This window comes from Thalassophryne amazonica, chromosome 1 (genome assembly GCF_902500255.1).
Source record: "Thalassophryne amazonica chromosome 1, fThaAma1.1, whole genome shotgun sequence".
Taxonomy (NCBI): domain Eukaryota; kingdom Metazoa; phylum Chordata; class Actinopteri; order Batrachoidiformes; family Batrachoididae; genus Thalassophryne; species Thalassophryne amazonica.
This window is the reverse complement of record NC_047103.1, coordinates 81500449-81513347: the sequence shown is the minus strand read 5'-3', so window position 1 is coordinate 81513347 and position 12899 is coordinate 81500449. Positions and strand designations below refer to the sequence as shown.

The 12899-nt window shown below is 40.7% G+C and overlaps 1 protein-coding gene across 1 annotated transcript in view; it reads right to left on the bottom strand.

The window, feature by feature from the left end:
- LOC117512033 (neuropilin-1a-like) overlaps nt 1-12899 on the bottom strand; it is a 193174-nt gene that overhangs the window by 73473 nt on the left and 106802 nt on the right. The window contains 2 exon segments of the mRNA XM_034171984.1: nt 1154-1320; nt 8138-8293. Of these exon segments, the coding sequence (XP_034027875.1) occupies nt 1154-1320; nt 8138-8293 (323 nt within the window).

The following is a 12899-nucleotide window of genomic DNA, read 5'->3' as shown; positions in this document are numbered from 1 at the left end:
GGAGGAAATGGTAAGAGAGGCCATTCTTCTCCATCCACGCAGACACATGCTGGGTTTTCTATGCACGACACTGTGGTCCCGACCAGACTCAAGTACTCACCTAGAAAGTCAAGACTCCTGCTCCCCTGCACCCCCCCCCCCCCCCCCAAATAGACATGCAAGCATGAGAGAATGCATGCAAACCTACACACACACACACACACACACACACACACACACACACACACACACACACACACACACACACACACACTGATTAAATTAGTCTGAGGGAACAACTGGGGCTTTAGGACAATATTTTTGTTGAAATAATAAAGGAAAAGCTTGCTTATAGCCCTTCCAGAGCAAATATTTGGCTTAGGGTCAGCTCTATTATTCATCCCCTGAGAACCATACTGGGGCCATACTTTTCAACAATGAAGCAAAGACTCTGGAGAAATGGTAGAAAAAGGAAAAGAGTCTAGGCATTTACAAGGCCATGAGGCTTTCAGTTAATAAATCATATGTGCGCCAAATCAATCTAGGTAGTGCTGAGATGTGACAGTGGGGGTATTAGGGGTGTTTGTGCTGTGAGTGGATGCAGGATATCTGACTTATTATGAATGGAAAAACCAAATTCATTGCACATGAAGTTTCCTGTGTGTGTGGCGATCTCTTTCTGCAGATAAGCTGACAGAAAAATATGACAGATCCTGTTTGTGTGTGTGGCAAACCGGGATGCCTGGACTAAATCCCAGCTTCTCCGGAGGCAGCCGGCATTATCAAGGGGAGGGATTTGAGCTATCAGGTAGGACAGGAAGACACAGGGAGGAAAAGACACATTCAGATATGCTGACAGTGACAGAGAGTGTGGACAGTATTCTGGACTTTACCATGCAGAGGTCCATCGTGTGACCATCACATTCATCATCAGAATCACTGGATCTCATCACAAAGTGTAACAGTGAAACTGTTCCTTCACAAAGTGAAGGACAAACACTACACTCCAGCTGTGTTCCAGCAGTCACTCTTATCTCACACACAGTCTCAGACAGTAAGTCACCTCCAAAACCACACTTTGGACAGTCAGTCAGTCCTCTGGACTGCTACGGACCACTTTTAAGATAATAAAATACATACATGCTTTGTTTTGTGATAGGAGGTAATGTGGTACCTGTATCCACTCCTTGTTTGAGTCTTCAGCTGGTGTCCACGCATTTTCATAGTAGTTGAGTCTCGAGCGCTCTGGAGACCAGCTGGGGCTGTACTGGGATGAGGCTATGATCTGGTCTGAAGTTATCTCCCCTGATTCCATTCCTAAAGGATCGCTACAGTCAAAGTCTAGAATGAAAAGACAGACATGACAGAAAATATGTTAGTTTAATCCCACGCTGTGTCCGCTGTGTTGGTTTGTGCTAGTCGTTACCACTTTAGAACTGTTGGTGGCACCATACAACATTATTTCTGCTTTGCTGCCAAAGCAAAACATTCCTCTTTTCAAAACTATGGTTAATTTTTCTGTTTTGTAATCAAAGAAATCCTAATGTGTCATTAGCATTAATTTCCCTTCCACTATGAACACAGTCACAGATCTACTGTACACTCATAGGGCCATATTTTGGCAATCTATAGCACATGGTCAGAACCACAAAGTGCAGGTGCATCTGGGGTGTGTCCACTGACAGACTGGTATTTCTGTGGTGGTAAATCGCTGCATAAACCAGAGCGTTGGGACAAAAGGGAAGATTAAATCACCTGATTAGTTGTGAGAATGTTATCTGCATTACATAAAATCAACCAATTAGAATGTCAACTGTCACTGGCTTTCTTGTGAATTAAAGGAGAAGTAAATAAGTTTGGTCATTTTTTTTTTTTTTGCTTAATTACTTAGTTCACCTTTAATGAATTAGCATCAACCTTTCAGAGTGCACTAGCCAACAGACACCACTAAATCTCCCTGAGGTGAAGCAATGAAGCAGTACAGGTGGAGAGTTTTAATTCTCCATGAGTGTTGACTATTATTTTGTTTAATGATTGTTTTCAACTCAGTTTTACAAAACTTAGACCATTTATTGTTGCCATGCACATATGATAATTAATATGACAATAATAATATGCAGTTCAAAGCAGTTTCACCCCACTAACATGCATTTGGAATCCAGTGTCTGTGGTTTGATGAGGTTGCAAGGTGATGCAATGTTGTTCTTTTATGGGAAAAAAACCCCCATGATTTTCTTTTGATATATATTGTCGTCAACAAACAGAGTAGACCATCAATCACAAAAACCCTTGTGTAAGTTGTGTCTGCGAGTGCCACTCTTTAAATGCTTACCATAAATACACTTTACTGGGCTTTTGACCAGGTTTTTGTTGGTCTGTGCACTCACAGAAATACTTAACCCTAATAATTGTGTTACCTATACAAGATAAATGGCATAGGTAACATAATTATTATGCAATTCAGACAATATGCTTTATGTATTTTAACTAAATACTGTCATTATTATTGATTTAGAGTAATTATATTTTTTAATACTAAATACATAAAGCTGAGGCTTATGCATTTCAAATGAATAGGATTTATTACAGTAATGAATATGCATCATGTAAGGTTTATTTGGTAGGTTTGTATTAAAATGATCTAAAAAAAGTAAATGGGAATTTGTCATGTAATAAAATTACATAAATCTTAAAAGTTAGGGTTAAATATTTCTGTGAGTGCGGTGCAAACACTTTCTCCACCTAAAGTGTGCCTGATCACACCTGAAATGATGGGTGTAACACTTGTATTGCGCTGTGCACTCTTTTGCCCTGGTCTGAAGCTATGCCCTATAGACTGAACCTGACTGCCGACTGTTTCGATTTTCTACAAATACAATACTGGAGAAGTGAAAAATACTACTTGCTGCAATACCATGAGCACAGTTTTAAAGCAGTATGCATCCAGCATGTACTCTCTGTGCCCCTCAAGAATTAATGCTCATCTCTGGAGAGGAGGACACCAAATGATGGCACTCAGCTTCACTTGCCAAAAAACAACGTGTCACTGACGCCTTAGTAAATCCTGTTTCTGACTCTCAGTTTTAATGGAAGCAGCATGGAAGTGTTCCACATTAAGATGTAAAAATGTCTTCATAAAACATTCACTATGGGCTGTGCCTTTATTAAGCCTTAAAGTGACATTCGCTTTTTTCCACTGACTGTATCCATTTCCCTCACTTCCCTGTGGACGGTTCATTCATTTACTTATTTATTCATTTATATTTTGCACACAGTGACTATTTTCCAGAAATGACTCTCTTGGGGCATTCTGGATATGTTTATCATCTGGATTTTAGGACAATACGGTATATCTCACTCAATGGCAACTACCATCTGGAGTAGGAGGTAGTTTTCCCTGTTTGTGTTAACACGGGGCAGCCATTTCAAGGAATCCTGGGCTTTATGGCTGTAGACAGGGCTGGGTCATGACCTCTCACCCCAACAGATCAGACAATGCTAGAGATGAAACTGCAGTAAAGTTGGAATGTAAGATACAACCAGGCTTGCAGAACAGCAGAATATAGAGGAGAATACAGAATGCAAACTATTATTCATAATCAGTATACAAATAAATACAGTACTCCACTACAGCTAAGGAAACACATAATAAAGCTGCGACCATGGTTAATAAAAATTTGTATGTTTTTTAATTGCACAATTTACTGCATGTGAGTTTATCTGTAACAACTGAGAGAACTTCTCATTTCTTCTCCAGTAAATGCAGTGTTTATCTATTCATTGCCACAATGAATAGATAAACACTGCTGCTATACAATAAAAGAAGTATGAAACCATTATTATGTCAGTGCTTGCAAAAGCTCCTGGAACTACACTGGGACACACTGAATAAATACTTTATTAATGCCAAACACATGACATTACCACATCATTTCCCAAAGTCTCCTGATGTATTAGTAGAAAGATATAATTAAATATTAATTAAATATCTTACTGACTTTATCTTGTTTGTATGTGTATTGTGAATTGAGGCAATGCAGCCATAATTGAAAGCAATCAAAACACGTCAGCATTTGTGGTTGTTTTGATTCGGTTTGGTATTGCATTTGTGACAGATAACTAGTACATATCTTGGAACTGATTTTTTCCAAGTCATGACATGTTGAATTGGATAGTCAGTGTATAATTTGACCACAACATTGAAATCTGTGTAGCCACACTTCTACCCAGTCGTGGACAAATCTTACTCATAAAAGAAATTGATAGGTTTGAAGTGATTTACCAAATGTGCAAAAAACAAAACCAAACAAAAAACAAACAAACAAACAAACAAACAAAAAACAAGCACCCTTTAAACCTACAAAATGTAATTGTAAAGCAAGATGCATCTGTGTGTGTGTGTGTGTATGTGGCTCACATATCTCGCTGACTGTCAGATTGCCCTCAGTTTTCAGATAGGGCTTGAGCATGGCACAATGATGTGCATTCTTTATTATGAAAATTTTGGGGATTCATTTTCAAAACCTTTATTTTGAAGTCATCACACGCTAGCTTCAACAAAGATTGTCAACAAAAATGAGTCACTCGCGGCGTTAAACAGGTGCCTATCTCTAATGCATTGACAGGGGAGAGACGGAAGAAATAAATTAAAGAAATAAATAATACACAAACACTCAGAGATATGCAAGCCACAGACACACAAACGGATACACAGATGGACACACAGACAGACATACAGACACTTCTTGCTTTGTTATCACAAGACAGAACATTCTCAGCACCAGCTTCGACAAAGATCGTCGACAAAGCTCCCACCTTTCTATATTTATAGAAATACATACTTCCTATGGGCACTGCACTAGTTCTTGTAAATGCAATAACTTCTGCAGGTCATAGAAAATTGTTACCAAACTTGGTAACAATAGTTTCAATATTTAAACTATTTAAATATTGAAAACAGCAACCCTGTTGAAACTATCAATATTGTTGAGTGTTGGTGTTGAGAAGTAACATGCTTGCTCTGCACACTTTGTTTGTTTCAAATATTGTAATATAGTATTGTAAACACTTGCCAATAGCCAAAAATGCTATAATAGGCTTGCATTTACATGCAAGCATGCTCATGATCAAATTAAAGAATGCAGTGGAACTGTTGCCATGCTGTTGCCAATGAGCTGACACAGATGGTCTCCCTATCTGGCACACTGCTACAACACCTCAGTCACTGTGTGACTGTGTGTCTTTGTGCACTACAGTGTTTATGTATGGTCTCACTGTGAAGATGGGGCAAAAAAAAAAAAAATGTCCAGCACCTCTCACATCCACAGCATCTACCTTAGCAGCCAACGAGCTGCAAAAACACAAAGAAGGGCTTTTTTGTGTGGTTACAGATTGTATCTGACAGCATGGGTTACTGACCAAAGCGGGGCTGATGGAAGATAGGAAGGGTGGATGGATGAGTGAGGAGGCTGATTTGAGGGAATGAGAGTGTGAGAAGTAGGCTAAGGATGAAAGACAAGGCCTCTTTTGAAAGCCTTATCACGACTCATCAGCAGCTTTCAGCTGGAGCGTGCTGCTCCCCTCACCATGTTGAAGCGAGAAAATCCTCTGTCTATTATGCATAAAGGGATTATGAATGATTTAAGCAGTACAAGTCTGGAAGAGCATAAAGTTTGGAGAGGGTTCCCCCCACCCCCTCTTTGAAACTTCATCTTTCTGTATCTTCTATCTCAGTTGGTGATGTAAGACTGAGCAACTTACACCAATTATAATATTTACAGATCCTGGGTCAGATATTGCAGCACTTTATGGTGAATATAAAAAGTTAATTTGGGTAATCTGATTTTAGATTAATGCAGCTTGAGTAAATCAGAAGAAACAATATCACAGATGATTCCTGCATGTGGGGCGGGGCCATCTTTTTTGTTGTGTGTGTCGACTATGTGTTTGTCATTATGTGAACTCTTCCCTGTGGGCAAGATAAAATCCTTTTGGAGATGATTAGTAGGCTGGATTTGTTGAGTGTCATCCATCTCTATTGCTATTCAAAGCCTGACTGTGTCTGTGTGTCTGGGGTGGTCCAGCCTTTGGACAGATTTATGGTTCCTACCGGTGCTCGTCTTCCTTAATGAAATGTTTAGCTGCTGCGTTTAGCAGAATGGGGTCAGGGGGCTGAACCCTGTGACGATGACACTGCATGTAAAATGATTTTGGGCTGTGTAATGTATGTGTGCGGTTACTGGGAGAGAAGCCGCCTCCTGGAGTCCGTCTGGAGCCTCGACAGTGTGTAAAAGTGAACCTTGTAAACCACGGGAGGCACCTTTTGAGTTTGTAACACAATCCCCAAATGAAGAAGCAGGAGGTGTTTGCTCAATAATTCTCAGGCGCTGTTAAACAAGGCTGAATTTGTCATGATAGGACCACTTGCAGACAACATCTGCTTCTTGCTTTTAGTAATATGCCTCTTGTGGTTAGATTATTACCCTCTAATTCTTCTGCAACAACCTAATCTGGACATTGACTCCACCACTAAAAACACTCTTTTATTTAGCAGATTTGTCTGCGCTCTCCTCTCGCTGAGGCAATTTTACCCCCTAAACCAACAGAGGAGGGCAGAGGTTATGTGATTGGACCATTCTGGTGGTCTCAGTTGTCTACAAAACAGTTAAAACATTAATAACAGGACTGTGATGAAATGTTGATTTTGTGGAGAGGTGGTCCCTAGCTCAGGAAGACATCAGGTGTACACTCATATACTATACACTTTATAGCAACATTTAACATTAAAAACAAAGTCCATTTTACTTACTTGAAAGAATTATTGATGCCCAGACAAAAAATAATGGACTTATTAATAATCACTATATATGTTTAACTTTATTGAGTAAAATCAACCAAATTCATTTTAATTAATTAAAATAATTATTGATGCAGAATAAATAAAGAAATTGAATAATTCCTGTTAACTTTGTACATTTAAGTTTAATACCAAACAACCAAGTCCATGTTTCTTAACTGAAATAATTATTGATGCTGAAAAATAAATGCAATTATTACTATTGATCTAATGGTTAAGCATTGGGCTTGAGACCAGAGGATGCTTGGTTCAAAATCCCAGCCTGACCAGAAAATCACTAAGGGCCCTTGGGCAAGGTCCTTAATCCCCTAGTTGCTCCCGGTGTGTAGTGAGCGCCTTGTATGGGAGCAGCCTGACATTGGGGTGAATGTGAGGCATTTCTGTAAAGCACTTTGAGCATCTGATGCAGATGGAAAAGCTCTGTATAAATGCAGCCCATTTACCATTTATTGACTTTATATAGTTTTTAACACCAGTCAACCATGCCCATTTTGCTTCATTCAAATAATTATCGAGGTCAAATTTTTAAAAAAGAAATTATGGTCATTGACCAACTACAGTACATTGTACCAAACTAAAATATTGTATCTTGGGATCATGATGGGTGTGTGTGTGTGTGTGTGTGTGTGTGTGTGTGCCTGTTTAACTTCTAAATAAAATTAAACAATGCATTAATCCATCCATTTTATGTAATTTAAATAGTTTGCAGAAATTGTTTTAGTTGAAATAACTGAACCTATCAGGTTTTACAGTGTAGGTTTTCACACTCTCAGCAAGTGAAATTGTCCACCAGCCACCAAAGGGCTATACTTCCTGTCCTTAGCTGTTAAACTGTTGCATCCATCATTTTATATATAAACTATGTCAACAACTGAAATTTTGTGGTTTGGAACCAGGGTCTCTGATAGTGAAATTACATTTAGTCAGACATCACTGTTGATGGATTTTCTGTACTGGCACAATAATGCGACACACAAGCAGTAATGCTGGAAATCAGGACAGGGTTGGGAGCATGCACTCATGCTGTGTGACCAAAAAGGCAGATCTCCTTAAAGTACTTCATCCTTATCTCCTTAAAATAACCATGTGTATGTCACAACAACGTGTTACATGGCCATCACCTTGGCCTGGTCCAGCCACGCCCATCCACTATACATTGTGTACTGAAAACACGACACATGGTCATAATTTTGTTCACCCAAATGCAAAATCAGATAATTGTTCAGCCTTGGAACAGAGAATTGTTCTCTGAGTTCTTCCTTCTAGTTATGTCTGACTGTTTTTGTGTTTATGTCAGCTCACCTTCGGGAACGGTCCTTTCGATGACAGTGAAGTTGGCCGAAAAGCCTTCCTTGGCGATGGCGCTGTCTGTGTTGATTGTCAGTGCCAGGATGCCCGTGTAAGAGATGATCCTGCCTGGAGTGTTCTGCCCACAGTACCTCCCGACATATGGACCAACTGGAAGGAAAAGCAGAAGAAGACAGGACAAATATTGTTACCCAGGCTGCACCTGGCTTTGAGTTTTATTCGGCTGATATATGTTTATGTGACACCGCTGTGGCATTAAATACGTAATTGTTTACCATGGAGATGAGAAAACTAGAACATAGGTGAGGTATGACACCAGCTGCATTTTTGTAGACGACCCCTTAACAATGCGTGAGAAGAGACTCCCAGCATTCCATGACTGCTTTCTCATTGCAGACAGAAAGAAAAGAGTGACCTGTGATGTGGACGTGTCACTGTCTCTCTCTGTTTACAGCCTGTAAATTTCTTATACTTAATTCTTCATCTTCCACCAAAATTCTGTTTTAGTGTCGCCACAGTCGAGTGAGTTTTGTGAAGGAGGAAAATCAAGTAAAAACGGGCAGAAACAATGAGAGAATGGGCAATAAAAGCCCAAGACGGACATGTTTGACTGAGCAGAATGAGTGGAATGAGCAAACAGGAGGGATTGAAAATGGAAGGGGGATGGAACATAAACATTACGGTGAGAAAGAGAGAAGTCTGAGGAAACAATGCAGTGTGCGAGGAACAGAGAGCACAATAACCTTGCCCTGTACCTATGATGTGTGCTCTGATGCATGCCTTATTTGTGAGTGTGCGTTTCCATTTCCGTGCAGTTGTCAGGCATGTCCAGGACTTTCCGTCTTATCTGTGATTAGCAATGCTATGATCAGCCGGTAGTGACAGGCCCGCCTCCCTGCAGCTTCCTGTCATCCAAACATGCCAGTTCCAGCTCAGCTACTATTTAAAAGCCAAAGAGCAGGCAGGCCAGATGTGGGGGGAGGAGGGGGGAGGTGTGAAGGCTCAGACTCAGAAAGTAGGCATCTGTGTGTGGATTATTTATGTGTGTTTATAAATCCACGAAGGCCTTGCCTGAACAGAAAGAAAAAAAAAAACATCTCCAGGATTATCTGCATGACTCCCCAGTGCTATGAAATTTTAAAGATCCTCGCTGTGAATTCAGCATCCTGTTCCTGTGGGAGGTGCTGTGGCAGGTTCTTCCACAGCGCCTGTCCAGTGAAGGGTGCTGTGCGAGGGGGAGTGGACTAGGAGGTGTCCCGCTTGCACTTGCCCAGACATCTTCCACCTCTCCACACTCCAGTAGCTAGAACGCCTACAACCTTCTGTGCTAATGCACTATTGATCCACCAGGTACCAGCTGGCAAGACCCGGCACTGTTTTTCCTCCCATGGCTGGCTGTCACTTACAACAACACTTGATGGGTGTCATGCTACATCAATTCAAATTGGACTTGTCCAGCTGGAAAAGTCTCAGGGTGCTTTCTTGACAGTGGAAGGAAAAACAAGTAGGGCAAAGGGCACAAATCCAGTGTAAAGCTGGGCACGGGCACAAATGGGCTTGGATTTACTGTGTTCATTAGGCATAAGTTGTCCAAACATTTGGCACCTGTCCGTTTCTTTAAAGTGCACTGTGTCAGCCGCACAGCACTGTGGTATCGAGATGGTGGACATAAGTAAAAGGATTTCTGGCACATTAACAGATTATCGCCAATCTGTTAGAATGCACAGTAAATACTGACCACCAAAGCAAAGTGAAGCTTTTTCCCATATTTACTTTCATTTCCCATGACTGGATTCATTTCCCAATCGCATCCAAGTTCCCAAGTTCAGATTTGAATGTTGTACTGTCTCCATCAGCACGAACGTTGAACTGGGCGCTGGGGAGGTGGAGAGGCACATGCCGTGGGCTGTTTTGTGGTTTAAATGTAAATACAAAGGTCTTTGATGGTCAGTGTCTACTGTGCATTCTTATGCCGCGTTCACACCAGGCGTGACCAGACGCCACAAATTTGCATCGGTCACGTGGCGACGGACGCGCCACCATCTCCCGGTATGTCACTCTGCTTTCGCTGCAAAAATTCGCCCCAGTGCATCATCGAATAGGAGGAGCTTTCATTCCGCTCGCCGGCGGTTGTCAGTCAAGTTAACATGACAGACCTTGATCACATGGAGTGAGTTGTTGTGGAAAGCTGACAAAAGGCATGAGACATTCCCAATTCGGGGAGTATCATTATTTGCTGCAGGAGCTGTGTCTGGATGACGGCTGCTTTCAGAGGTCTTTCTGCCTCTACAGGACCCAGTTTGAGGACCTCCTGTCCCATTCATGCACGCACATGTAAACAATAATAATATAAAAAAACTCCACTGCTTGCTGTGGGGCTTCTCCTTGTGCTTCCCCAAAAAACTCTGTCATAATTGTGTTTAGAAACCAGTCACCATTTGTTTTATTATACATCTGTGTAGTTAATAAATAAAAATAAAATAATCTTCACGGACGATTTGCTCGCACGCGCACATTAATAAAAAAAAACTCTGCTGCTTGCTGTGGAGCTGCTCCTCGCTCTTCCCTCAACAACTCTGTCATAATTGTGTTTATAAACCAGTCACCATTTGTTTTATTATACATCTGTGTAGTTAAGAAATAAAATAATTTTCACGATTCGCTCGCACGCTCACGTAAAGAGAAAAAAAAACTTTCCGCTGCCTGCTGTGGGGCTGCTCCTCTTCTCTTCCCCCAAACTCTGTCATAATTGTGAAATAAAGGACAAAAGGGACATAAGTCCTGCTCACAGGCTGGCTGCCAGAGACAGTACATGTTCACATCCAACTCAGTCAAACTCCAGACATTTCTATGTCACTACATATCCAGTCCCTGATTGGTCATCGCGGCGCGACAAGACGAAAAAGTTCAGATTTTTCAACTTGGGGAGGAGGGCACGCACAAACACGCCAATCACTCAAAATCGCTTCACTCGCGTCGCTTCATTCACGTCCATCGCGTCGCGCTGTGTGGCTTGGCACCAAAACACCTCCTTCCATAGGGATTACGTGGCAACCTGTCACTGCTGTCGCTCGCTTCGCGCCCGGTGTAAACACGGCATTACAGATTGGCGATAATCTGTTAATGTCTCAGAAATCCTTTTACTTATGTCCACCTTCTCTTTACCACAGCGCTGTGCGGCTGGCATGGCACACTTTAAAGAAAAGGGCTGCACGGTTCCCACCTTATTGTCAGAAGACGCGGTAGATAAAAAAAAAAAAATCAGTTGGGTTTCAGCAGAAAAACTGGTCACACTTTACTTGAAGGTATCTTCATAATAGCAACATGACACAATCATAACTGTTACATGACACAATCATGAAGGTGTCATAAACATTATGTCAATGTTATAAACATTCATGACTGCTGTCATTAAGTGTCATTCGGTTTTTATGACAAGTTGACATTTTTTGGCTTGTCTTGATTATAACAACTTGACTTTAATCAAAGTGACATGACCAGAAGTTGCCTTTGACCTTTTTGGTCTTTGGCTGTATGGCAACTTGTCATTACAAAAACTGAATGACACTTAATGACAGCAGTCAGAAACATTTATGACATTGGCATAATGTTTATGACATGTTCATGACTGTGTCATGTAACAGTTATGACAGTGTTATGCCACTGTTATGATGATACCTTCAAGTAAAGTGTTACCGAAAAAGCTCTGAACAATAACAGTGAATAACAATAACAATCTTCAGCTTTATTTAAAGTATAATTCAAAAATAAAACATATGAACATGTACGTATCTCAACATTGCAAACAGAGGAACTGCACAAAATCTACAAACAATCCACGAACAACAGCTACATGATTTTAGGATTTTGGAACATTTAGGATTCAGGATTTCAAGCAGTGCAAAAGAGTCAGGGCACCCCAGGTATGGAATCCCACAAAAGACACATTTTCTGACAACCGGGCCTTCTGACAACTGGGCAGACCCCGGGTTTGCACACATCTTGAAGGTAAAGGTCTTTAGCTTTACCTTCTAGATGACATGTGCAGCCCTCCTTTATAAAGTGATATGATAGATACATGAGGTACAATATGATTCAGGAACAATACATTTTTATTGTGGAACAAATACATTTGATGGAATTCGATTCCATGTGGCACGATGCAATACAACACAAACCTTTGTTTAATTTTTCAATTCACCTTTGCTGCATATTGAAAACCTGTAATATTGCCTTCTCTGAGAGAGTTGTGTATGTGAATTTTAATAAAGAGATCTGTCAGAAAACCCACAGGAAACATGACATCTATAGCACGTTTTAGTACCTCTGCCAAGGAGGTTATGTTTTTGGTCGAGTTTGTTTCTTTGTTTGTTTGTCTGTTTGTTTGTCAGCAGGATAACTCAAAATGTTTTGAACAGATTTTGATGAAATTTTGTGGAGTGGTTGGAAATGACAAGAGGAACAAGTGATTAAATTTTAGTGGTGATCTGGATCACGATCCGGATCCAGGAATTTTTTTAAAGGATTCTTCACCATTGTGGGATAGGAGGAATTTTGACATTCTAGTTTCTAACTCCACAAAAACAAGGCAGAAAGGCTTGAAAAAAATTAGGGTGTAACATAGTCAAATGTTCTATCAAACAACAAAGTTTGGTGATGATCAGATCCGGATTCTGGATCTGGTGATCCAGAATATGCAAAAATATAGGGAAAATAGAAAATGTCTCAGTGTGAGGTGACAAATGAAGCTAGAGAT